Below are 28,000 nucleotides of genomic sequence, written 5' to 3' on the forward strand. Positions count from 1 at the left end.
CAGCAGGGTTTCATTGTGAGTCCAGTACTACAAGAGCAAACCTCCTAATGGATTTTTGCATCAGGTTTAGGAATGCTTGTGTTCTCATGCATATGATGGGTTGCTACATCTCCCGAAGGGATGGCAGGGGCTTTGAGGTGCAGTGGGTCCAGAGAAACCGATGAAGGCTTGAATTACAAGACAGGGCAAACATTTGTTATCTTTTTATTTATTTATTTATTTATTTATTTATTTATTTATTTATTTATTTATTTATTTATTTATTTATTTATTTATTTATTTTGACAGAATCATAGACAACAGAGGGGATTAAACATTAATTTGAACGCAAAAATATTCCCACACTTTCACACCTCTGGTTTGCTGCAGGAGATCCGCAAGGATCCTAAAATAATATATAATTCCAACAAAGATACATCTCCTCGTATAAAATATAATTTAGAAATACTACAATAGCACATTTATAGCCAGTGTCATAACCTGGATGGTTTACTGTTCATGCTCCAGGATTTTTCCTCTCCGTCTCCTCCTGCTGCTCCTTAGATAGGCGTTATCTGCCGTGGTGCCTGCAGACCTTGTCATCATCTCCTCATCAGGTTAGTTCACAGCCCTCATCTCTGCTTGCCCTCCCTCCGGCACAACACCCAGGCAGCAATACAGAAACCTAAAGAAACAACTGCGCCTTTGCTTTATCATGCTCTAATTCTGTCACCCAGCGCCACGCTCCTGAATCTGAAACAGGACAATATTTACACCAAATGCTCAAACTTGTCTTATCTCGGACGTCCACTAACTCAACTCTCCCGTCTGCAAGAAACATCCGGAGAAATATCACCTTTCCTCTGATTTTTAAAGGAAATAAGTTGAAGTAAATTATTTTAGTCAAAATAATTTACTTCAACTATTTTTTTAATTAAGAGTTTCTTTTTTGTTTGCATGAAGGTGAACTCAAAACGTTAAATGTTGATAACTACCTTTTCATTACTTTTATGACTTTTTATCATTTGATTTCAAAAATGATTTATGTACTAATCAGTCACCATATCAGTCAGCCTTATAAACTGGCATTAATTATACTAATCAAATTCCTGAATGGAGGAATGTCTTAATTTGTGTCCTTGTTACACCATCTACTTTATTTTCATGCAGTAGTTTCTCACATTTGAATAATTGTTCACTTTAGTCCAGATGTGTAAAATCTCTATATGTTTTACACTTTTAAATAAAACACAAAAAACACATTTCAATAATAATAAAACAACAAAAGCAGAAATGTATTATTGTCTTACTCTTACTATAACATACAATATTTCCTTCAGGTAATTAATAAAGAAATATCCCGGGGAAAAAACACAATTATAATCTGCTGGCATGTGATTTGGTGTAAGAGGGGAGCATCCAAACAGAAGAAGAAGAGTCTGCTATTTATTAAAAATTTCCTTTCAGTTCATATCTTTGATTCTCTGTTAATTTTGCCCTTGAAAAAACTCATTGAAATCAATATTTCCAGCCGACAAAAATCACAAGATATAAACACTTAAAAGTGACATTCTAAAATTGCTTCAAAATTATTGGTTCACCACTGGAATCTTCTTATTGAATGGGAGCTGTGTTTATTCGTTTGTGTTCTCTTGTATTTGCAAGTTAAATTGCTTCTTTTATATCAACTGTAAACTCAGTATTAAAATTGTAAACTAAATGAAATAAAATGCTTTTTAAGTAGGAAAATGAAAGTAGAACATGCCGATAAAGTAACTGATGGTCAATAGAAATCCACAGAATATTTTTGCTTTTCTAACTGACCTGCTCTGAAAAGGTTCATCTGATTTTGATTTTTTTTAGTTAACAATTTCCTCTGTTGTGAGTGATGTTTCATTATTTGAGGTATCAACAAAGGGAATTGAAAGCAGTCACTGCTGAGCAGTTTTAGTCTTCAAATAGAAACTTTTCATAGAATAATTGTGCTCTTTTAAGCAAAGAAAATAAAAAATACATCTGGGTCACCAACATTCCCAAAACAAGAATGATACATTAAAGACCAATGTTGTTAAAAGACCAACATATCAAACCTGGTTGTCATTACAAAACATCAAACTTTGATTATTATGGCAAAAAAAAGAAAGAATAAATAAGTAAATAAAAGACTGAGGACCAATCAGCATTTTGTGGGACGTGTTATGCATATTAGCCTGACTGAAGTCAACATCCCTCTGAGGACCACACCGTTTCCTCTTTACTAGCTGTTCACAATTTAATTTTCAAACACCTCTGACAGTAAAGACCCCCAGATTAGCTTCATCTAAAACCAAATGAGACCAGAGATCCAACTCTGCAAGGAGATGGTACAATTTTCCTCCTCGTTTGTAGACTGACTCTTTAACTCTCTGGGAAACATCAGAAGAAATGTCGGACTCCAACAAACATCTGGAGCCAAAGCAGCAGCTCCCTACAAATAAACTCGTCATACGTCCATCTCTGTTCTGATTGGGTTCTGATCTGTATCCAGACCCAACCATTCCTCCTGTACACATGCTGACTGACAAAAAGCGTTACCGCCACAGAGCAGGACCAAAGTACTAACTGGCATGAATGTTTTCAGTCTGACAGTGGTTGTCCCAGCAGTAGATCATAAAGCTATGAATAATGTAAGCTATTCCTTTAACATTACAAACTCTGCTACAGCCTCTCATGGAAACTCCATTAACAGCTGCAGATCCTGGTTACCACACTTGAAATATCTTCAGAAGGTCACAGTGTTGTGTGGCTAAATAACAGGTGTGACGTGCACAGTGTTCCGGCGCTTGGCATGCACAACTTGTGACGAAGCAAACAGCATAACCTGGGGAGTCCAGAGAGCCGTGGAAAAACTTCCAGGAAGCCGAGAGGAGAATAACTACAAGGATAACTGCGAAGGACATGTTTGCATGGGCCTTGTAAAAATACCGTCTAATTTATTCCATGCATAAGGTTTCTTTTTATCAAGCTATTACATTAAAATTCCTCCCTTTATGACTGGGTAAGAATGTGCCTCTCTATCTGGCTGCATCTGTTGTAAGTTATGGTTTATTCCCAAAGTTCACGGCAACAATCCGTCTGATTTATTTCCATGTACGTTTTTGTTTTCAGACAAAATACATAATCAAAGTCTGTCCCACGATGAGTTCTGTGTTTGGAATGGCTGCAAATGACCTGTTTATGAGAAGAGGTCATTATTTATTTGACAATTAATCCCAGCTCTTTTGATTGGCAGAACTTCTTTCATTAGAGTCTTTTGCATGTCAAAGTACTTGGAGTTATACCAGAGAGGAAATTTTCCAAGAGTGTTATGCTGGAATTTAATTAATCAACAAGGAGGCAAAAGTATCATTTAAAAAAAAAAAAGTGATAAAAACCCTCCCCCCTCAGAAATAACAAATAAAACTACATAATTTTCCCTACCTGTTTGTTTGCACATGAAGTGTGGAGATGACATTTAAAACCTACTTGGAAACAACCTGGAATGACATCTGATATATATGTAATTATTGGATATACTTTTGGAAAGATCAGCACAAAATATGACTTGGGGCTAAAGGAGGAGAATTGAGGCTTTTTTTCAGTAGAAGTGAGACATTACACAACATGGTGGTACAATGGTAAACACATCTCTTTAACTTGTTTTGTCCCTTTACATGTTTTGAATACAATTGGGTTTTACATGGCAGAAGGTTATCCAGTCAGGCAATAGTGAATTAAGGAAGGAAGGAAAGAAGGTAAAACACTTTATTTGAAGGTGTGTTCATAAGACTAGCATGACAGTGTCATAAATATGACATAACACCTGTTATTATAAATATGAAGAAGTTTTATGTCACTGTTGTTGTGAAGTGTTATTCGGTAAATAATGATGCGTTTATTGCTAAATTTCTTTCAAATTTGCATTAAAAGTAAATAAAAGTGCAAACTTTGCATACTTTAGTGAATAATGACACTTTAATCTGAACTTTTAATTGACTTCTTTACATTAAAAGTGTCATTATTTACCAAATGACACTTCATGACAACAGTCACAAACATTCATAAAGACTTCCTTATGTTCATGACAGATGTTATGTCATAATTATGACTGTGTCATGTCTGTCTTATGCACACCCCTTCAATTAAAATAAATAAGTGTTACCCAAAGACTTTTGAGACACATAAAGAAAAACATTAGAAGAAAGAAATACAATCTATTAAAGAACCAAATCCCAGATGGAAGAATTTTATTGGCTCTCGAAATGAAATCAGAAAAAACACATGACGATTTTGCATCAGGAAAAATATCTTTTCCTATGTGGCGCTGCAAAAACAATGAGGATACATAATAGGTTCTAGCTAAATTTCAAGGGAAATTAAACAACACTGTGTTTTAGTAACATAAATAACCAGAACTGGCAGCTTTATTGGACCATTGAAACAAAAAGAGCCAAACTGATTTCATGCGAGTCAGAGTAATGAACAGAGTGGTAAATGCCTAATCCACCCATGGAAGGCCGTGTTAAAGCTGAAACGCAAGAGAAACAAAGCAAATTGTAGGCCTCTAAAGCTGAAAGACAGAAAACAAAAGGAGATTTTATTTGAAAAAAAAATCAACAACTAAATAACAAGCTGTAAATAAACAAAGCTCTGTGTCACACAGCTGCAGGTCAGGGACTACATTTCCAACTTTTCATTTCTGTTTCTTTTTGCGAGCTGCATGTCGACATTTCCGCACTGCTTCTCTTGCAGGTCAAGATCGACTCTGCCACTCACAATGAGTGGAGGTGAATGAGGCGTGATGCATTCAAGTTACAAACTCCAGATAAACACAGAAGGCGAAGTTAAGAGTTGAATGCTGTGTCTCCTGGTTACAAGTGTGCATCATCGCTGAGAACAAAATGGGCAGAAAATCATTTTTCGGATTGTTCCTGTTTGTTCATCCAGCAACTGGCAGAAGAATGATATGATTCACTGTGACAGCCCTTCCTGTCTCCAGAGCCTGTGATGTTCTGGGCGTTTTTTTTCTTTTTTGCTATTACTGCACACAAGTGAAATTGCTTCACAAAGCAAAATGATTATTTTTGAACACACCCCAATAAAATGCTCTTCCTGTGTTTGGTTGGCCCCTTTAAAGAGTCTTTTCGAATTAGGTGTGTTTTGGGCAACCTGCTGAGCGTCAGTGCACGGAGCATGAAGCCAACTGGAGCAGAAAGGGTCACTCCGAGAGGCTCTGCTCGGGAGACATCAGCCCCGAAACGCAGCCGGTGCACCGACACGAAGCACACAACTCGCATGAAACAGATTAAATGACTTCACTTCTGAAACTTAGCAAGAAAGGCTGCATTATTCATGTACAGCATGAGCACTAGCATGTTCTCTGATGCACTAGTTTGCATCACATTTTCGGAATATTTCTCACAGATTTTTGTTTCCATTGCTTCAATGTGTAATTTTGTTAAGCAGCTAGTGCTGCTCAGCAATCTGTTAAAAGTCACAAAGTCATTTCCGAATAAGTCTGAGTTTTGTTCGACAATTAGGCCAGAAAGCTAAACTCCTCCAAGGTCGCACACCAGCCAACTTCTCCGGTGGTTGGAAGATTAAATGGTAATAGACAACAGTATTTTCAATCTAACTCGGACTGCATGTTTGGGGTTGTTGTCCGACTGGATACCAGATCTGCACCAGTGCATTGATAAGACTGAAGCATGTGACTTTTATATATATAAAAAAAGAAAAAAACCCACCTTGGACCTGACAGAATGTGAAAATGTTCAAGGGATGTAAAAACGTCTGCAAATACTGCAAATCTCTGGCCAAACAGATCCTTAGTTTCAAAGATAAATTTTGACCTTTTTTGACTTTAAAAAGGAGAAAAAACATATATCACGTTATGGCATGTTTGGAAAGGCTGTCAGGAGCCCCCACCCCAACAAAACAACAAAAAAACAAACTCTCTAGTCTAAAAATAACTGCATCCCAGCTTGCTTTTTAAATTTGCATATGAACTAACCACAAGACCCCTCAAACAAACTCCTTTGGACAGCAAGGGAAAAAAAAAGTGCAGACATTTTTCCCATATTGCCCAGAGTCATATCTGAGGAAAAATAAACACTTCACCAGCATAAACATATCATTCTAAAAGACAGAGTTGTGGAAGGATGATGATTTGGGCTTATTTTTAGCCCAGAAACCTTGGCTCTTGGGATTTGTGTGTTATTTGTGTTTTCCTGCATGCAAGGACAACAAACATGTTCAATTGCAAAATTAAAGTGAGGCTAACTATGTAAGTCGTCATACTATATATAGTTATATTCTATTAAATGTCTAAGAAGCTGGAGTCTGTGGAGTTCGCCATTAAAAAAATGAAAAAAAACAAAACAAAAACCAAAACATTTTTATCCTGGATAAGACAAATTTTTATAAGACATTAACAAATTCTACTTTCAAATGAATTCAATTCAATTCAATTCATTCATATAGCACCAATTTACAACATGCAATCTCGAGACACATTGCAAAAAAAGTCAATTTTATTTAATCACACATGAATTTCATTTGATCCTATCAAACAATGCAATAAAAAAAACACCAGCTTTTGTTCTGACCAGAGGAGCTTCATCCACATATTTGTTCTCTTACTTTTAAGTAATTTAATGTGACCTGAGACATAACTTCAATATATATGTTCATACTTCTGTGTTTTTTAAAAAGTGTCTGCAGAGATTTTACAAAATACTAAATTGATAACAAATTAAAAGTGATTATAACCTGGACAGGGTTGTATTTTTGTATACCTTTGGTGAAAGATAAAACTCTGTAAGCCAATTCAAGTCCAGCCTTTTATTTCAAGATGATTAACGTAATTAAGAATGAAAAGCCTCGTTCTTCAGATTGTAGATATGAAGTACACAGGAGGTTTCCCGGAGTGAATTTTAAAAGGAAATGTCAAAACATATTAGCTGCACTCTCCTTATTCTAGGAACTGTGCTACACTGTAGGCCACAGTCACAAATTTGCGCTCATACACTGATTTGACGTCTTCATAAGGAAAGTCTGATCTCGCGAGACTTGTTGACGACAAATCGAAGCGACGTCAGGGTCTCGTGACTTATGCCGGAAGAAGGGGATTCACAACACGGACGAGAGTAAAACACCGAGGAACGGCTTAAATTCTCCCCCGTTTCCACCTTTTTCTCTCCTCTTACCGACGCAGAGATGGACGGCTCTGTCCGAGCCTCGTCAGACTCGGCTGCTGGACCTCCACCGTATTTCAGAGGGTGAGGAAGCAGACCTTCAATGAACAGACGGACAGCAGGGGGGGATGTGCGTAGCAGCGCTCCCCGCTAGATATGTCGTAAATCCTGCACCGCAGCATTATCCACGGCCGAAGGACAAAGCCACATCAATAGCAGCGGTGTTAAATCTAACAGTAGCTCGGCTGTGTTCGCCTCTGTTGGGTAATGTGAACTTTTGCTCCTGCAGAAATGAAGGCTCCTTGGTCTCCGCCCTGAAGACTCTGCTGTTCTTCACGATCCTCATGGTGACGCTGCCCATTGGGTTGTATTTCGCCACCAAGGCTTACGTCTTTGAGGGTAAAATTCATGAGTTTGTCACCACTTTTTTTTTTGTGCATGGGTGTATTATTCACCAATTTGAATGAAAACGACGAGAACTTGTGCAGACTGTCTCTTTGCATATTGATTGGTTTCCCTTGGGGGTGGGAGTAGGCCCTTTCCATAAATCCACAGTATTACTGTCACCTCAATGCAACTACTGTGATGAAGCAGTGGCGTAATCTAGATGAAATAAGACACAGTAGTTTTGCTGCCTATCTCCAGCAGTCATCAGGTAATTTGTGACCAAATCACCCTGCAGATTTGACTCAGATCTACCAGTTTTGTCAGAATTAATGCGCCAAAATGTCAGCAAACCGAACCAGGTCAATGTTTGACCTGCATCGATCAGTTAAAAAGGATGCAAACTTTAAGGAAAGCACAAATAAAAACAACCTTATAATTCTGGCGTTCACCACACATAAATACTTTTGATAATTCTAACAAACAAGATTTAATGTCAGTGAGAAAAAAATATTTCCTTTTTCTATAGTGAACGTGAATGTCTAGTTTCAGCTGGTACGTGCACTAATATATTAATTTATTAAGTATTATGCTGTTATAGAATAATAGCAAAAATGAAATTAGTGACACCGAAAACAAGAATGTGGAAAATAAAATGAATGAGAGCAAGCAAGAAAAACTAAAAATATCTGAGTCTATTATTCATCTGAATGGGAGTCTGTGTAACATCCTAAGAAGGGACTTCTGCACAAAGAAAAGAAAGAGCACTCAAAGTCTACATCACTGTTTTTGTAGCAAAAATATTTTCTGGCCATAAATGTGGGTTTATTTTCCACACATAAGGCTCATTTAAAATAAAATTTTACTGTAGAAATTACATACACAGTTGAACCCCATTTTTCTCACTTCTTTTCGACATCTGCTAATGAAGATCAATTGACTTTTCTCTTTGTAATGAACTAAGATAACTAAAATATTTTTAGCACTAATCCACCGTCTCCTCCTCTCAGGTTCGATGAAGATGTCGAGCTCCGACAGCTACTTCTACGCGGCCATTGTAGCCGTGCTTGCCGTGCATGTGGTCTTGGCTCTGTTTGTTTACGTCGCCTGGAACGAAGGCACGCCTAAAAGCAAGGGCAAACATGATTAAGGCATACCCTTATCAGCTTCTGAGGCCGCTGGAGATGGTCAGACTGCAGGCAGGGATCCACAGTCCTGTCTCCCGCGGGCATCAACACTCACTGCTGCACCGTCTACCAATCAGACAAGTCGTCAGGGGGGATCTGGCTTGGCTTAGGCTTTGACCCCAGGGTTATAAGCAGGAAGTAGTGTATTTTTCTTGACGCAGGGGTGCAGAGACCGGAGGGTGCAATTTTGCTGCCAGGCCCCAGCAGGCATAATTTTGTTCCCCCCACACACAAAATGATTCCTTTTGTTGACTGAGAACAGCTTTTGAAAAAATGCGTCCTCAGATGCTTTTTGACTTTGGTCTCCGAGTCCCTCCACACCGAGAGTTTATGTCAGAATTCATCTGCACGGCATGTTGTTTTTTTTGTCTTTAATTTGAGTTTGAATGATTTCAATGAAGAAAACAACTGATTACCCCGTCCTGAATTTTCAGTCCTTGTCCGAATGAATACCTCAAGGCTTTCCTTATGTATTTTGGAACAAAGTTATTCTGGTGTCTCATTGGTACTTTAAGTGACCTCATCTATCTGTTTTCTTCCATCACTAATTTGAAAGTGTTTGTCCACTGAAGTGAGGTGGTGTTGTATAACACGCATTAGAAATCATTGCTTTTTACCTAAATGAGTCCTGGAGATGTTACATGACGTTGGTGTAATACTAGTAGGGTTTGCTGAATTGTTCAAATAAAGTGTGAAACTTTTATTGTTTGCATGTTTTCTTATTTTATGTCATTAAATTTCAGTAACATTTTAGATTTTGCATTGAAATGATTATTTGGTATGTTTTTTTTATTCTCATGGGAATCTGCAATGCTCAGTTAAAGGGACAGTTATAAATTTTAAAGGGAGTTTTAAGAAAAGCATTACGAGTGATTCCTATCTTACCTTCCTCTTAAGGCATCTTGTTTGGGCTAGAGGTGTAATTGGCCCTTTCCCAGTTCATAAATGATTTAATAGGCACACTTGGATAATAGGCTGAAAGTACCACTAATATTTTGAGACCTTTATATTCTTTATGGGATTTATTCAACAAGCTGTCAGAAACCTTCCTCTAAGATTTTGCCTTACTAGTTTATTAATGTCTCACAGAGTTGTAGATTTATCCACGGGTCATCCATGATATATTTCTTATTTGTACATCTTATTTGAGCCTTATGAACCTATACACCTGTAGCCAGGTTTATATTGGATAGAAACAGGAAAAGTGATTTTGATCACAGTCATTACCTACAGAACAAAAGACAGATTAAATAGTAAGATAAGATTCAGATAAACTGCTGTAATATCTTGCTTTTCACACCGTTTTACTTTATCCTGGAATGTCCTGTTTTCAAATCACGTTTCACACTGGAAGATCGCTGGAGGTCCAACCGGTGCTTCCTGTGAAAATTATTCGCGTTTGGGCGTTGAAGTTGTTTTGAGAGAATAAGCAAACTCTTGTTTTAGCCTCTGGGACCAACCAATTTATTTATTACAGAACAGATATCAACAACAGGTTAGTTCAAGAACTATCCCTTTAAAAAGATTATTTTCTTTTGTGAAGTTCAGTTTTTTATGAATAAGAGCCTTGTAAAAAAAAAAAAAAAAGGAACCAGTTTGTGGTTAAACAAAAAAACACAAACTAAGTCTGTGGATTCACAAAAACCCTCCTATCTTTTAAAGGATCTGCTGATTAAAATCCTGGGTGAACTTTTTTTTTAGGTCTGCGCGTGATGAACAAGCTGTACCTCCTCAAGAGGCATAGACTTTCCCCTAGCATCTGTTGCTTGAGCCAGGCTGAAAAAGCATCCGCACAAATATCAGCCCTGTGTTTGTGAGCTTCAACTTTCTGACGCTGGCTTTCTGACAGTCTTTCTAAAAGTGTTTATCCCACAAGCGTATTTATCTGTCACAACATTAATAAACCCACCAGGCAGTAATCTAGTACTGCACAAAAACAACTTGTATTCACGCCCAAAACGGATTAGGTCATAAGGAAAATTTGGAGGATTTCTAATCACTCTGAATTAAAAAGTACATTTAACTTTCACACGAAATTATCCCAGTTTTTCTGTGGCCTCAGAAACACTGCGGTGGAATGAATCAATTGAGCCGTGATAACAACACAATCTTTCAAGAGGCCATGAGATGCTTTACTAAGTTGAGTAGAGGGTTGGAGTTGTCACATGGTGGCAGCAAACGGTCAGCCTGTTCCCGTATCTCCATAAGGAGGCCGAGAGGAGCACAGACAAATCTGATGCCATAATGACATTTTCTGCATCAGAAACTGTGACAGCAGCTGACTTCAGTTCACCTTCCCCACTCTCCTCGTCTTTGGAGCCCCTCCACTTTCCTCTTGCGCCGCTTTTCTGCCGGTAACGAAGCCGGAGACGTGTGGGCTGCATTGGTTTCACACAGAGGGTGGTGTTAGTGATGACAGTCTGACTGATTCGGCTATCAGACATCAGAAGTCGTCCTCTTTTTCCTTTTGGCTGATATTTCATACGTTTGGCCCTGCAGCACCAGCGGGTTGGTGCAAGGGCAGGCCTTGCTTCTGGGCCTGTGTCATCATCATACATTTACAGGGCAGCTCAGCGTGACGGAAAAGAAGTCAGAGAGTCAGGGATTTTAAAACACACTCATGAACGACCTACATTTCAAGCCTGCTGCTAATTCAGAGAACTGGCCAGCTACATTTGGAGATACATGTAATATATCATTTCGGTGCTGCGGAAACTCCTCGTTTTTATTCATAACACCCAAGATAATGTCAATTCAACCTTCTGGTCATGTGACATTATGTGAGTTTTGAGATCATCTGGAGCACATCTTTTTCGATGAAATATTGCAACCAAACATTATACCATCTATAAAAAAATATGATCTTTGAAAAATAAGACTATTTCTTGAACAAGATGTCAAATACCACTTTGAAAAAAATGATTCTTAAGATCCAAAAATATGTGAATTAACTCAGTTACACACTCCCTAATGAAATATGACAAGTTTATGCAGTGCAAACTACAAAAAACTGCCTGCATCTAGTTTAGCTATATGTCCGTGTGTGCAATATGTCGGTTTCATAAAGGATCATTTGGATGTAATTTAAACTATTACATTCCACCTACATTGCTTTTAATAGTTTGCAGTAAATGTCACACTTTATTTAGAGCAACCAAGGTGTAAAGCTCACAGATAGGCGATGACAGAAGGTTAGAGTACTAAGAAGTACTAAGTTTAACACAACTGATATCATCATTGTAAAATTTGACAATCATAGAAAAAAATTAAATATTTATGAGAGTAAACATGGTTTCAAAGTCATTTTTTATTGGGCATACAGGTAAAATATGTAAAAGTGACGGACAGATAAACTGGAAGCTAATTTTTCGCCAGTGATTATCAACCATACTTTATGTTTTGCATTAAAAAAAATCACATCTGATGGTTCTGGTTCTTCAGCCTAATATTCATTAATAAAAAAAAATCAATAACATTTTCATTCTCAAACTTAACCAAGATTAATAATTGAAAAGTAAAGAGAAAGCTGTATGTCCAGCAGATGGCGCAGTCGATGCACAAATGACATGCAGTGGGAGAGGTTTGAAACAAAAATAAAGGCAGAGGGCAGCAGAGTACTGTAGGAGCTCAGCCCAAGTGATCACAGAAACAGAACCTCACCTGAATGCAGCTTGTTCAGTTCATCTAGGTGAATAATTATTGTTCAAGATGGATATGATCAAATTAAACTGTCTGTATCTCTAGCTTCTTGACTGGGATGTTCTCCACAGAATACAACATTTAACTGGAGCCATGTGAACAATTAGGCAGGACAAGCAAACACTGGATCTTCTATGAAGCAGAGCCCAAGATAATCACTGACAAAACAATAGTATTCTTAACGCATCCTAACAACACTCACACTGGCATATTGAAAATGCCTGACTTGAATACTAAATAAATTTTAAAAAAGTTATTTTGTTTGAAGGGCGTCAAACTGGTTTCCACTATTTAGAGGTGATGGATCTCGGTTTATCTGGCGAAAGTCATTCTAAAATCTTTCACAAAGCTAAGAGGTGGACACAGAACATATTGTAAAAGATCACATACCCCATAGATCATGAATTCAATTTTTCAAGAAAATTTTTATACCAAGTCATCAGTAAAGAATGGTGGTAGCTGCATTATGGCGAGAAAGCAGTTTGATTTCTTCTGGTCTCGGCAGTCAGCTTTCACTCATTTGACAAGGAATACTAAAAGGCAAGGCAAAGCTAAATCTGTCTAAGATGAAGGATCCAGACTTTGCAAACCTTCAATTGCTCTTCAGTTTAAAAGAGCATGTGCCATTTTTCATTCCTCATCTCCATTTCAAAAGTAGATATTACAGAATATTTTCTTTTCTTTTTCTGATTTATAGCGTTTTACATTGCAAATAACACTTCTGAGTAGTCAAATGTTAAATTTCACTGACTTGCCCCCTCCCAGCTGTGAAGCACATTGAGTCTGGCACCTCAATAGAAATAAATGAAGCCCTTAAAGCTAGCCAAAATTTGAAATGTATGTGAAAACACTGAGAAAACCATGATTTATGAGAGGCATGACTCTTGGTTTTAATATTTTTCGAAAAGGGCAATAACCTGATTTGTTTTTCCGCTGACAGAGCCGGAAAGGAATTTATGATCAGTCTAAAGAAACAAGAGTGGTTTATTGTACTGAACAAACAGTTTGAAGGTTTTCATAGAGGTGTGCATGTTCTGTCCTCTGTCTACAGAACAGCAATAGTCTTTAAACATGATCTGTTTTTTGGGGGGTTTTTTGTGCTCAAACGGTAATATATAGATGACTCACAGCACACTTGACGGGTTCTTACATCAAATAGGTTAAATAAAACATTGTAGGCCAAAGCAACAATATCTGTTTTTCTATTCTGGAGATGATGCCGATTCATTTACACTACCGTTCAAAGTAATATTACTCATTAAACATTTTAATATTTAAATTTATTGTTTTTTTTTTATTTATTTTTTTGTTATGACAGACCAGCAAAAGCTGCAACAAAAACACAAGGCAGAAGGAAAATGACACATAGTTTAGTATGGTTTACAATTAAAAATCCAAAGTGATAGCGACAAAGCTTTTATTTGTAAAAGAGCTCAGGCTCAGATTGAATTGAACGTGTTCAGTAACAGAAAATTTTAAGAATTACCTCAGATTCCTTATTAAGTTTAGACCTAGGTCACTTCAACGCATAGTTTGAGCAAAACAGTCAAGCAATGGTCCAGGGTGGAAGTTTAGATATGCTTGGATAACCTGTTGTGTTCTTTGGTCTATAGTTTGTAGATCTGCAGTTTGTTTAGTCATGTATTCCACTGAATCCTTCATAGAACAAGATTAAATTACAAAGAGGGGAAGTATCGGTTTGTCGTGCAGGTCATCTGGGCAGGTGATGGCCTGCATTAGAGAGGGGGAGCTCAAGTTCAGTGTATGAAACACAACTTCTAAGTTGGGCCCTAATCAAGTTTTCTACTGCCTTCAAGAGCAGTCTGGGGTGAGTTAATATTGTAATAAAATGCAATAAATTTTGTGCTTGTTATCTAAAAGAATGTTAAAAAGTTACATTTTTTTGCAAGGCACTGTAAAAGTCAGGATGAGCATCATGAGGTAATGTAAAGCGTACAACATAACAGCTGCCACGGTTATTTTCCAATGTAATCACTTCCCTTTTCTCGATTTGGAGCTGGAACATGAACGAACCGCCGGCGGTGCAAATTTAAGACAGGTTTATTTTGAGCAGTTAAACAAACACGGTCGTCACCAAGTGCTTTACAGGAAACATACACAAATACACATACAAACAAGGATCGAACCCCCGCCCCAAAATGTGTTCACAATTATCTACTTCATGGCTGTCAAAATAGAATACAAAAACAAGAGGCAGCGCAAATCTTGGAACTCATGACAGCAGTCCAACTTCTTCTGGAATCAGAGACAGCCAATCCTTCGTTCAATGAGCTGTCACGTATTGCACAATTCTTCGCTTCAAGTCGGAGCAAGTGAACTTGATTGTGACCTCAAAACAGGCAAAGGAAGCTAAACTTAACTCTTCACCCTATCTTATTTCATTCACTGAAGTCATGCCAGAGCCCAAACACATTCCTGCTCTGAAGTCTGAGAACTTTCTGAACTTCAAGGAAAGACAAAAAAACAAAATTAAACCTGATGAAACCATGTAATTTAATGCAGAAAGAGTCATACCATACAACCCAAATTCAATAATCAGCAATACAAATCAATTTTTCATCATGATGCACTATTAACCTAATTTGTGTTCCACAAACAAATGTGATCTGGGATGAGATTAAAAAAAAAAACTATTAAGTTTCACAAAATAAGAATTGAATGGCAGCAAAGCAGAAAGCTGATCTGAAAAAGGTAACCCACGTGTGTTAAGTGTACAAATACACTCGCCTCTACTCTTAAATGTAGCCCACGCCCAAAGTTGGAATGAGTCAAACCTGAGTCGTCTTGTGGGAGAGGGGGAGTTCAGCATATACAGCAGCTTTCCTGACAATGTAAGATTCCCCTCACAAGTGTTTTAAGACCCTTCCAAGAAACGTATACCTCCTCATATCTTTAGATCGTCTATTCTAGTTCGGCTGCTGCTGTGCTTCCCGCCATGACTGGACCTAGTTTGCGTAGGAGACCCGGGGGCTGATACTGATCCCTTTTTTCCCTTCACGTCACATTCCTCTGGCTTGCTGCTGCTCCTCTCCACCGCCAAATTGTCCTTATTCTGCTTGTAGGCAGCCTTGCTGTGGTAAGGGTGGAAAGATGAGTCTGTTCCCTCGGACAGGGGGGAGAGGTTGTAGCTCGGTACTGGAGGGTAAGATGGTTGGACCTGGCTGTGTTCTCTGAAGTAGTCATCGTAGCTTGGTACCAGAGGCACAGGAGTCTCCCTATGCCCCTTGGAAATGCTCTGCAGGTTCTGTTGACCCCGCCTGAAGGTCATGCCCTGGCGGCACTTGGTGAACCCCAGGTGATAGACCTCTATGAGGTTGAGGAACAATGAAACACTGGCCACCCCAAGCATGAAGATGATGAAGATAGTTTTCTCTGTAGGACGGGATATGTAGCAGTTAACCACATTAGGACAAGGTGGTCTGTCGCACGTATACATGGGTTTCAGCTCAAAACCGTACAAGAGGTACTGGGCTACGATGAAGCCCACCTCAAACAGTGTCTTGAAGATCACATTGAAGACGTACGTGCGCAAGAGCTCCCCCTGGAGCCGCACCCGTCCCTTCTCATCCCTTATGAGAGCTTTCTTCTGATGAGCATCCACAAAGGGAGCTTGTTTGTCGACTTGTTGTTGCTTCTCTTTATCTTTCTCCTTATGCTTCTCCTCCATCCGCACCAGGTGTAGAATGTGTCCCAGATAGATGAGGGTGGGCGTCGACACAAAGATGATCTGCAGCACCCAAAAGCGGACGTGGGAGATGGGGAAGGTGATGTCGTAGCACACGTTCTCGCAACCGGGCTGCTTGGTGTCGCAGGTGAACCCCGACTGCTCGTCGCCCCACACCTTCTCGGTGGCGGCGCTGAGGATGAGGATGCGGAAGATGAACAGGACAGTGAGCCAGACCTTTCCGACCACAGTGGAGTGCTCCTGGGCTTTTTCCAGAAGCTTTCCCAGCAGGTTCCAGTCTCCCATGATTGTCGGGTCACTATGATAGAAATGAAGATGGAGGACACACACAAAAAAATCTCTTTAGAAAAGTTTAGAGTATCTTTTCTTGTCCTAAATTAATATAAACTGTCTAAAAAGTTACAGAAATTCAAAACAAACAACCAAGTCCCCGACGAGCTGAGGGTTCGGCAGCTGAGCAACGAGTGGCCTCATCCATGTGGATGCAGACAGGATTATATTTACTTTAGGAGAGTATATATTTGGTGGGTGCAGACAGGAGCAAGGCAGGTTTCAGGCATGATTCTGCATGTCCTGGCCTTTAAGACCCAAGCATTGGCAACACGATCCCTCACGAAGGTGAAATCAGACACTGGCCAGATGTGTTGGAGGTCCAAACCAGAGACATTTGAATGATGCTGCTACTGTCGGCTTCTGATAAAAAGCTGTGCAATAAATGTTTCCCATCTCAGATATATTTAATGTTCAGTAGAATGATGCTATTGTGAATTGAATTGTTGTCTTGGGAGCCCTTGCAAAAATACATTTCTAAAATACTTTAACAATCACAATTACAGAGGGAGCAGGCGTTAAAAACAAAAATGTATATCAATCCTGCTTACCTTAAGGTAACAAAATAGAAACACAAAATAATTGACTCAAATCATTAAAGGCTAGAAAGAGCTTGTCTTAAGATGATTGACAAACTGGTCATAAATCTAAGCTCTACAAGTTTTTTTTACTGCAAACATAAAATCACTTGAATGACACAACTCACATTTACAGGTGAAAACCACTTTGTGATCTCAAAACAACTCATGGAGTGAAGCTTTTCACGTCCTGAAGGGTCCATGGAGCCGTCATGTTCTGCAGACAGGCCTCAGTGTGGCGCCTGATCCGAGGGCCCCCAAGCAATGCCCTTGAATGGACAGGAAAAGCGAAGTCCGTCTAGCGATACTGAAAAAAACCATCCGACTCAATCGTCCATCTTCAAAGCCTGTTAACAGAAATCAGGACCCAGGCTGCGGCCCAGGGGTCTTCCTCAGACACCTAGCGCATTGGAAGCCCTCTTAACCATGTCCAGCTTGCTCTTCCACATCACCCCCTCCCTTCTGAGGTTAAATTTGGCACAGTGGACTCTCTCTAATGTAAACTTCTGAAGACCTTCTTTCACAGCTGTTACACTGAGTGACAGGGAAGCGAGCCAATGATGTTTGTCCTTTATGCCTGTCTAGCCAAAAGAGCTCCTGGGGACTAAATATAGCACAGGGGCCTATCTCCTATCAGAGAGGGTGGGTGGGTGACATGGCTGGGAGATGAGCAGCCTGCGGTATCCTTGTGTTACAGCCTGAGGAAAAAAGCAAGCTATTGGTTGTAAAATAACATAAGTCAAATGATCAGGTAGTTTCTTTATGACACTGTATGTAACAACCCAAAATACTGCATGTGGGGCTTTTACCTGGGTGTGAACTGGTGCGTTTATGCATGTAAACAAACATGCATTTGAGTGCATAAAAATGTGTCGAGTCAACGACAATGTGAAAACAATGATGGCGTCTTTTGACATGAAATTTTCAGACCTCGTCTAATACAACGGAAGGAATACGCAGATGCGAGTTCTAATCAGGATCTGTTGAAAAGCTGGTCAACGTCAAACATTTACTAGAGTCGAGACGAAAGCAACACCTCAGTGAATGCTAAATGTGATTAAGTTTATTTTACTTACAAGTATTTTAAAACAGTAGTATAGGCAAACTTTGATGTTTTCAGTTTGTTTGGCCATAAGAGTAAATAAAATAAATTGTTCATTGATAAATGAACAATGTTCAATTTTTACTCAGAAGCTGAAATGTCCAGGTCAAATGTTGAAGAGTCAACAGGGCAGATCTACTTCAACCGACCCTACTAGTTGACGTTTGCACACCAATTCAAAATTCAACGCGTCTGATTTTTTATAAAACATAAGAGCGAAAAAAAAACCTGCTTAACTGCCTTTCTGACAGATTGTTTGCCATTGAATATTTCATACAAAGTACTAGAAAACCTTTCCTGTGGATGTTTTTTAGTGCTTCAAAACACAAAATGCAGAAAGACTGTTGTTAGCTCCTATTGCTAACAATAGTTAAGCACACGAGGGTACTCTATTTTTATTTTTTTACTCTTTTCATTGAGAGCAAAAAGCCTTGTCTCTGTACACTTGTGCCAGATTTGATAAAGGCATCAATAGTTTCATCAATAGTTTTGTAACCTTAAAAGTGTCAATAAAAAAAAGAAGTAAAATGTCATAGATTCTGCTGTACTATACTCTCATGTGCAAACTGATCAAGGACTGGCTTCCAAAGTGATACATTTACAATGGAAATGTTTCACAGCACCTATTTTATACTAGATTTTTGTGTTCTGGAAGAAGTCCCTCTATTTCACAGCTCATATATACAACCATGCTGGCAGTAAACTGGAAGTTTTGAGAGCCTGGACCAACTGCACCTGCAAGGGCCCATCAAATGCATCCTGCTTGCAATGCTCCGTCAGGCAACAAATATGCAGCGAAACACATTCGTATGGCTTTCTTAAATCAGATGGGTTTCCCACAGTGTCGACTTGTGTCGGAATGAGTGCAAGACACAGAGCACCACAACCTAATGCACTGTGGTGTTGGATTTGTAAGAAATCATTACTATGCAAATAAAATTTTATTGATTGATTGATTACTATGCCTTAATATACCGGAGAAGATTTAGGCAAGAAAAACGGCACAATTAAATGAGTATAAAAAGGAAACAAGTAAATGATTTTATTATACATTTATATAAATAAATTGTAAAATCAACAAATATACAGTTAAGGTGTCATTAATGCAGAGAATACATATTACAGGGATGATTTATTAGTTTGACGAAGCTTCAGAAGGCAGAACATCTCTCACCCTTTTCAGTCGGGCTCTTTTTGGCGACTGTTAGCTTTGACTTGAGCGAATGATCTGCTATCAGCTGATTGATTTCATTTTGTCTGTATGAAGACAGCCTTTGAGTTATCCAAGCCGCTTTAGCCTCGTCCTCGGGGCGACTCGTGCACCGTTTGCAGGCCCTCGCAATGAGGTAAACCACCTCGGCCAGGTTGAGCAGCACGCAGACCCCGGACACGGTCAGCATGAACACTGTGAATATAGTCTTTTCTGTTGGTCTGGAGACGAAGCAGTCCACCGTGTTGGGGCAAGGGTATGAGTCACATTTCACCAGACGCACCATTTTAAAGTCAGGATAGATCAAGTAGAAGACGTAGAGGAACGCCACCTCAAAGATGAGTCTGAAGATGATGCTGATCATGTATGTCCACCAAAGAGCTCCTGTGATCTGAAACTTCTGGTTCTTGATGTGCTCCAGCTCCTTGGGGCTGCCGCGGCCCGACCTTTTCAGGGCCTTCTTGTCGACATGTCGCCTGTGGGCCACGTGCATGGCCACCAGCAGCGCCGGGGTGGACACCAGGATGAGCTGGAGAGCCCACAGCCGGATGTGCGAGATTGGGAAGAACTGGTCGTAGCAGACGCTGTTGCAGCCGGGCTGCTGGGTGTTGCAGGTGAAGCCGGACTTCTCATCACCCCAAACGCTCTCGGCGGCAACCACCAGCACCAGGATGCGGAAGATGAAGATGACGGAGAGCCAAATGCGACCGATGCCAGTGGAATGCCTGTTTACACCGCTGATCACGGCATAAAAGGTTCCCCAGTTCATCTTCGACTCCAGGTCTGTAGAAAGATCAAAGTAGAGTACATCTCCAGTTATTTAAATTAACTGAAATGAAACAAAATTCATTAAATTCTTTAAAAGGCCCTCAAGAAAAATAAGACAACCAAAAGACAAACTAAGTCTTTCCAGCACACTGCCAGTATTTGGTCTCCAAACCACCGTCCATCACTGACTCTTTTGAATAAATCAAAGCAAACTGTTGCAAGAATTCAGTGTTCAAAGCCTTACCAGGCTCATCCGGCTGTGCAAGCGGCGTAAGCAGCACCGGGGCCAAAGATGACCATCCTGAGGCCTGACATGAACATCAAGCTGGACTCGTTGGACACAGCTGACAAGAAATGCCAAAGTAGCCTGCTGGCTCTATAAAAGCAGGGGCGATGGCCTAACGCAGAGCAGCATCACAAGACGCAAGAAATCGAAGCCAATTGCAAAACTTTTGCCGAGTCACGTGGCTTGCTGACCCCATATTAATACTGTACTCCAAAACTGGCCAACCACCCATTCACAGACAGACAGACAGAAAGCTGTAATTCCTCCAAGGAGCCAGAAAGCCATTGTCTAATGGCAAAAATACCACAAAAAAAAAAACAACAATAATTTCCTTTCGAACACTATAGAGAATATGCCATGCAAATACTTATTCAGAATTATCTGCTAGAATACTTTCTAGATGGATGTCACCTACATCAAATCATATCTCCATTCACAATTGATGTTAGTATATACAAAATTAAGACCAGAGTATGTATTTTACCTTCAGTTGTGGTGGTACACAAAAATGTGTACAAAATGGGAAGAAATTGAATAAAATATTTTGTTTTTCAGCAAGCCAAAAGGCTGGAATGAAAACACCATGCGTTTGGAAAATGCAAATCATCCCTCCGCCACTAGCCGCTGCCCTGCACCATAGCAGTCATATGCTCTTATATAAACTATTTACATACAATGGTGGCCTTTATCAGGCTGCAACAAGACTCTTTAGAATTCAGATCAAACGCCTCGATTTCCGCCCACCCCGGGGCAAAAGAAGGAATCTGTGTGGACACAAAAGGCCTCAGCTTCGCCACATTATTTATTGTGCTTGGCGGTTCAGTGACGTAAAGGAAGCTTTTGACCTGGGCCGATTTTGACCGCGGCGAGTCAGGTTGGCCGTTTACAAAAAGCATGACTGTTCAGATAATCCATGGATAAATAATGTGATGATCCTCTCAACTGTTCCAGCATTCTTTTTAATGTGTTACACAGTTCAGTGGTTTCTGAATTGATTTCAAAACATCCTGGCAGAAACCTGGGCCAGACTCTTAGCCCACTGTTGTTAAATTATAACAAATTATCAGTAATTTACAACAGCAGTTTGCAGTCTATGAAAGAGTCTCTGCTGCACATGAACTGAAAGCGAAAGAAGATGAATCACTGAACGCTCGGGCTCTTTAAACCCACCCAGAAACTTTCATGGCTCCATGAAGTGATTCCTTACACTTGGTTCTCATAAGTCAAGAAGAAAAAAAATGATGAAGAGGAACAAACTAAACTCCAGAGGAAAACAATGCCCATTTGTCATTCACATACATTCAAATAATCTACAGCAGAATACTGTGCTATTTCAGCGTCACTTCTGACAGGGCCAGTGGGAGGGTTTGCGTGGAGAAGCTGATTCTTTGAATGAACTCAACAACTCATTTGCATTCAATCCACAGAAGGGAGACAAGAAGCACAAACTGTGCCAATGATAGTAACTTTATTTCAAAAGCAGGAACACACATGGAAATTAACATGCAATTGGACATGAAGCCAATGTGGCTTTTTGATCTGAAGCAGGCAAGCAATGAATTTAAGAAATACAATAAATCTGGTGTACAGACAAGTAGAATTTTATGATGCAGATAATCTAGGTGCACTGTCAGTTCAGACACGCTCCAGGGAGACTTTTTATTTCTGCTTAATCATGCACTCATCACACCTTACGTCGCTCTAAATATCACATATGCTATTAAAAGATAACAAGATGCTGAAGGAAGAAATGTATAGAAATATACAAGTCAGTGTTTCTCTGTGGAAGTACCAATACAATACAGTAGTGCTGGGCTGGCTTTTAATGGCACTTAGATATAATTCTAAAGCAAAAACTACTAGTATGTTTAAATACAAACATATCAATTGTGATGTAATGAGCCAATTTATGCTATTTTCTAGAGACTTCTGAAGTTGGAACTTCATAAAAGGTCTGAAACCCATCTGGATTTGAGGAAGCTAATTAACAGTAGCATTATGAGCTTATAATAGATTTCTATTTTCACACACTGTTAATGCGTTCACTATAACAAAATATTGTAAATAAAAACAAAATACTACATTTAAAAGGTAAACTCTCAAAGAATGTAGTTCTGCAGTAAGCCTGGTCAAAAAAAGTGAAGTTTCTAACCAGGATTTAATTATTTAAAATAATTTGTGTGTAGTTTCTTTATCTAAGAAACTACACACATGGTGATCACTCACTTTCAGAAGACGATGTAAAGATCAAAAACTGAGTGCAGAGTAAAAGGCTTTTGAAACCCATTTTGAATTCACTGTATATAAATACTCACACTCTGCAAATCAATCAATACTTCAGCGTTACAAATTGCATACATTTAAAGATTATTTTACTACTCTGCAAACTTTCTTAACACTAGCTTACAATCTCCTTCAGTGTCAGCTCACAAGGCTTACTTTTTATTTTGAGAGTAGCATGAGATGAGATATTTTTCCCATTCAGACTCTTGTTCCTTCATTTTACGTTGAATAGCACCTGTTGATAAAAATCAAAAAGGTGACAAAATTAAAAATCATAAGCAATACGACCAACACAGCTGGGAGGAGATTCACTTGCTCTACTTACTTTTTTTCAGAAGACAATTGTTCTTCACTTTGCTGTGCCTTGCATGTCCATTTTGGGCTAATCTCAAAGACAGAGATGCACCCCTCCTAAAAAACACAGACTTGCTGGCATTTTCAAACATTTACAGTTACTTGCATATTTATCACTTCACAACAAGAAAATGAAACATTCAGTATTTTTTTTTCTGTGACTGATCAACAGAGCAATGCATAATTGTAAAGTAGAAGGAAAATGACCAATTTTTGAAACTCTAAAAATTTGATAAAAGTGTTATGCATTTGTATTTTAAGCCAGTGTGAATGAATCCTTTGTAAAAATCATTTTCACAGTTAGTTCCAAGTCATTTAAGTGATGTTTCCACCTGTTTCATAAATCAAAAAATTGTGAATCCTGTCCATTTTTCCTCAAAAATGGACTCAACCTGATTGGACAGAGCACCTGTGAGGTACTGACACAGATTCTTAACTGGACTTGGTTCTGGGCATTAATTAGGCTTTTGCTGTGATTGAAACCACACCACTATAAAGTGCACTTGTATGACTTTTCTGAGATCTACCTACCATGACCAAAGGAAAAATGCGAAGGACCATGAATACTTTTGAGGGCACTGTACAGTCACTATAAGTTCCAGATGATTTGGACTTACCTTCTCATCTAATCCAACACTTCTATCTGAACACTAAAACTGGCTCCCCAATTTAAAAATACCACTTTATCCCCCTAATGAGAAACTGATGGCATTTCCGTAATTCTCTAATTAATGAGTGGTTTATTATCAAGTACCTCATTGCTCCAAGTTTGCCCTTCTCCAGAAACAGCTCAACTGTAACAGTGGACCCCTGTGGATACATTCTGGCATACAGCGTCCTGTCATGTACCATTGCTCTGAACCAACCCACCGCCTCCTCAGTCCAATCTGTGCAATTAATGGGCTTCACCTGAAGGGGAGGAAGCAGACCAAGTACCATGGGCTGAGTGAATTTCCTTCATTATGAGGCAATAGATAAAACTGTGACTAAGTAAGGGAAATAATTAGCCTCTCTTTATTACAGAGCAGTCTGTTAACATTTTCCATGAATACAAGTTGTGGACATTAGTTCCAGAAAGCGATGTAGCTGGGTGAACCCCAAGAGGAAGCTGCTCGATTTAGAGTATAGGACCACTTACATGTGCCATAGAAACCTGCAAAGCCTGACGTGGAAGCGCCGCCATTTCTGAGGAAAGCGGCTTAATATTACAGAGTGACACACAGGAACTGTCACCGTAGTCCAACCTGTTCACCTCCACGTTTATGGATGACTTTTTCCCAGTTCCATCTATAGCATTCAAGACAGAACAAGTTAGTCTGAAATTCCCCAGAGGTAACAGTCTGTCTGAGTGACATTGCTACCATCTAGAGGCTAGTCTTTGTAAAACCATTTCACATTTAACGGGACTCACTACTGCTCACTCCAGAAATCCCAGCCACCTGAGCCCGGAACCACTGCTCCTTTTGTGGAGACCAGCAGATGACCTGAGTGCCGATGTCTGGGATGCAGTTCTGCTCAGCACATAAATGACTGACTTTAAGGCTGCAAATCAAAAACAAAACACAATTACATGAGGAAGAGAATGCCACAAGTCAAAAACAATAAAGATGAAAGGGTATTTAACATGTAAACATGACATGGGGTTGTGTGTGACTTATGACTTACTCTGTAAAAAGAACCTCCAGTTTCTTATGGGAGTCTGCATGTTGGATGTAGAAGTGGCTGGGGCTGACAACATGAGACACAATCACTTCAGTCTCTTCAAACTTCCGGATCTCAAATTCGGGAATGTCTACAATATCAGCCGCCAGCCGACCTGGGTGATCCGAGTTGTTTTTTTCGAGTCGGGGTTGCGTGTGCTCCAGAGTTTGGGGTTTTAATTCTATACTGATACTAGAGTTCTCCACCTCAGCAAATCCTTGTTGCCATTTCTTAGTATCCAAAGCAGTGCTATGAACAGATCCTTCTGTTAAGATGTCTCCTATATCCCACAATTCAGTTTCCGTGGCAATGACGCAACTGTAGATCAAAGATCCGCAGGAGTGGACTCTTTTCACTTGGAAAACCGGAGCATGGTTAACGTTTGCGTGCAACGTTTTAGGACCTTGCTCGTCCACAGAGTCATCTGTCACAACATGTCTGAATTGATAGCTTTTTGTTTTGACGGTAGGTGACGTCCACAGGAGAGACCCTGAATTGTTTGCCTTGCATTTGCTTTTAGTCTGCTCCAAAAAAGTGACCTTGAGTGAACTCTTGGTTGTAGCTTTCTCTTTGAGAAAGCGCAGCAGTTGGGAGGAAGTTTGCTTTTGGTGTAGCACCTGGACGTCATCGCCATGGCCCCAGATTACTTGAGTCTTCAGGTTGCACTGTGACTTCTCTGAGAATGCATCTTGAATAGGAGGTAGTAGGACTTCTGACTTCTCTTCACTTGCCACATTGCTCTGAATAATGGCAGCTGGGATGTGTATGGAGACTTCTTTGTTTTTATCTTCAGACAGGGCCTTTTCCTCTTCCGACTTTAAACAGGAGGAGCTTGGAGTTAGAGGAGTGCTGACCAAGTCTGATGACTTGCCACCATCTTGTTGCTTTAAAGGGGGCAGGGAATCAAGAGAAACTTTAAGCTGCTGGTGGGACAGAGCGGCTTTGAGTGGCTGAAAGTAGTTGAAGCTAACCCTATCAAATGATTGGTAGTCTGTGAACATAGGGGAAACAAGAAAAGATTTTATTTTTTAAAGCCTGAAACTGTTCCCTTCACTTCAGCCTTCAAAAGAACCAAATCATTTGATTTATTAGACTTACCAGCTTTATAATTCTTTAATAAAGCTGAGAGCTTCACAATTTCGTTGCACTTTCTGTCCAGAGCATTTATGACATCTTTGAACACAGGGTTTGGAACAGATGAGTTGAGGACACCATGTGCATCTTCATAGGCCTGGTGGATAGGACACAGTGGTTTATCAGAGGGGGGAAAAAGGCAGTAGGTTTGTCATATGAGCTGAAAAGAAGAAGCATAAAAGATTAAAAACAGCTCTGGGAATTAACTGATACTTTTAGGAAGAAAACATTGAGCACCAGTCATAAATCTTATCAAAACAGACCTAAAACAAAAAAGTGGAAAACAAAGTGCACCCTTTCAACTCAGCTGCTCATAAATCTCTCCATCTTGGATCAAACTAAGAAGCTAGAGTAGATCAGTTTGTTTGCTGGAATCTTTTTTTAGTTTGAAGGGTTCCATCACACTGAAGGAAGACCAGCGACTTCCTTCAGGATTTGTGTCTATTGGGTTTGTGTATATTTTGCAGCATAAATAGGAAATACCAGTGACATCAGCTGGCCTTGCCTGAATATGAAGGTACAAAATAAGTACATTTCCAGACGTTAATTTTATGTTCTTAGTAACTGACTGTAAAAAACTTTTAGTCTTTCAAATGTCTTCTAGTTTTTATATAGAGATTTTCAAAGAAAAAAAAACATTTAGCCATTCTACTTGTTTTATCAGAGAAAGACCATATTTAAATATATAGTATATACTTTCTATTTAGATAGTTCCCCTCAACTCTATAGGAGTTGGGGAGATTTGTACTTTTTTTTCCTTTCATACAAGGACGAGATGATACAGCAATAATTCCATATCCCAACTTTTACAGTGCAATATCTATCATAATAAAACCTACACTGATGATTTTTCCAATTTTCCCACCTAAAAAGAATGAAAAGATCTGTATTTTTCATCTGAAATACACCAACGATGAGAAAATTTAAAATAAATTCAGAAAATCACATGGTATTTAAACACATATTCATTCTGTTAAGTGAAGTTTTATGAGCCAAATATGTTATCTCAATAAGCAATATATTACTGTGCCAATCGCATTTGCATTATGGTTTACCACCGCAAATATTTTTGAGCAAAACCTGAAAATAAAGTAAATCAAGTCCACACAACGGCTCGCAATTTGTTCTACGCCTTGTAAAAATGCTTCAATATTAGTGACCCCACATACTGCCTATTAGAGCAAGTGAGGCTTATTTGATCATACACATTTTTTTTATCATTATGAATTTCGCTAATGAGTACCATTATCTATGTCATATTTATTTGACTATTCTGTCCCCATTCTGACTTCAAGTTATTTTCTAAAGCATTAACATAGCAGACAACATGCATGCTAGTTCTGTAAAATTGCTTAGCCAACACCCTGAGTGTCACAGCTTTTTTTTTTTTTTATCCCTGTAGTTAACATTACCTGGTTTGTGAAGTCGCGAAGTTCTTCCTCCAGTTTATTTCGAGCCTTTTCCAGCAAGTACAGTTTATAGATTAACTGCGCTTTCTGGATGATTCTGGACGGCCGCGGTTCCTGGCCGACACCAATCCGCCGGGTCGCCATGCCGACAGTTATTTTTCCTACGCGTGCGCACTGCCGAGCGGTCAGTTAGGCGTTTCGGTAGAACGTTCTTTCCTTGAGTAATTTGCCAAATTAGAATAAAAATACTGTTCCGAGTGTAAAAAACACAATTTCCTCGGCGTATGAACTGTTCCCACACCACAGTAGACCCTCTGAATGTCTGCTGGTTGACCCCGCTGGTTTCTCGCTCATTTCCCTGCAACAATCCTCCCCTCAGTTCTCACCAACCGTCGCTGGTTTTTGATCGGATGAACTCGGCGTTCGCCACGATGAAAAGCAGCTGCTGGTTTTCACTCTTTGTCTTGAGGAGTTTTAGCTCGACGTAAACCACGAGCAACAACGTTCGGAGTGCTGTTTCCCCCGGTGTTTCACCGATGAGTTTTGAATAGACTCGGGTCGAGTGATCCAGAAATAGTTTTACGAAGGCTTTTGTGGCTCCGGAAGTTTGGTGACGAGCCCCGCAAGGTGGCTGAGTCACGTGACTGATTGAGAAAACGGTCGGTTGACCTTGCAA

At 39.5% G+C, this 28,000-nt stretch overlaps 3 protein-coding genes across 4 annotated transcripts; 1 reads left to right on the forward strand and 2 right to left on the reverse strand.

The window, feature by feature from the left end:
* The first annotated feature begins 7,088 nt into the window (after nucleotides 1-7,088).
* Nucleotides 7,089-9,467, forward strand: vma21 (vacuolar ATPase assembly factor VMA21). The gene is made up of 3 exons (XM_055034044.1): nucleotides 7,089-7,277; nucleotides 7,483-7,592; nucleotides 8,588-9,467. The coding sequence occupies exons 1-3, from the start codon at nucleotides 7,216-7,218 to the stop codon at nucleotides 8,725-8,727; spliced, it is 312 nt and encodes a 103-aa protein (XP_054890019.1). The 5' UTR covers nucleotides 7,089-7,215; the 3' UTR covers nucleotides 8,728-9,467.
* A 5,041-nt stretch (nucleotides 9,468-14,508) lies between these two features.
* LOC129362497 (gap junction alpha-3 protein-like) lies at nucleotides 14,509-17,543 on the reverse strand. Of its 2 annotated transcripts, none has more exons than XM_055034040.1 (2): nucleotides 17,206-17,543; nucleotides 14,509-16,467 (listed from the first exon to the last, which is right to left on the reverse strand). In XM_055034040.1, exon 2 carries the CDS (start codon nucleotides 16,452-16,454, stop codon nucleotides 15,369-15,371), a length of 1,086 nt encoding a protein of 361 aa, XP_054890015.1. In that variant the 5' UTR covers nucleotides 16,455-16,467; nucleotides 17,206-17,543; the 3' UTR covers nucleotides 14,509-15,368. The 2 variants fall into 2 exon arrangements, with proteins under 2 accessions (XP_054890015.1, XP_054890016.1); XM_055034041.1 differs by lacking the exon at nucleotides 17,206-17,543 and adding an exon at nucleotides 16,593-16,637.
* Nucleotides 17,544-19,199: 1,656 nt separating this feature from the next.
* Nucleotides 19,200-27,959, reverse strand: LOC129362503 (uncharacterized). Its single transcript, XM_055034046.1, is given in 10 exon segments — nucleotides 19,200-20,164; nucleotides 20,166-20,172; nucleotides 22,883-22,961; nucleotides 23,052-23,137; nucleotides 23,835-23,989; nucleotides 24,219-24,367; nucleotides 24,492-24,622; nucleotides 24,746-25,772; nucleotides 25,880-26,012; nucleotides 27,328-27,959. Coding segments are annotated over 10 exon segments (2,742 nt in total). The 5' UTR covers nucleotides 27,469-27,959; the 3' UTR covers nucleotides 19,200-19,330.
* Nucleotides 27,960-28,000: the final 41 nt, after the last annotated feature.

This window comes from Poeciliopsis prolifica, unplaced genomic scaffold, assembly GCF_027474105.1.
Source record: "Poeciliopsis prolifica strain line A6 unplaced genomic scaffold, Auburn_PproV2 SCAFFOLD009, whole genome shotgun sequence".
Classification (NCBI taxonomy): domain Eukaryota; kingdom Metazoa; phylum Chordata; class Actinopteri; order Cyprinodontiformes; family Poeciliidae; genus Poeciliopsis; species Poeciliopsis prolifica.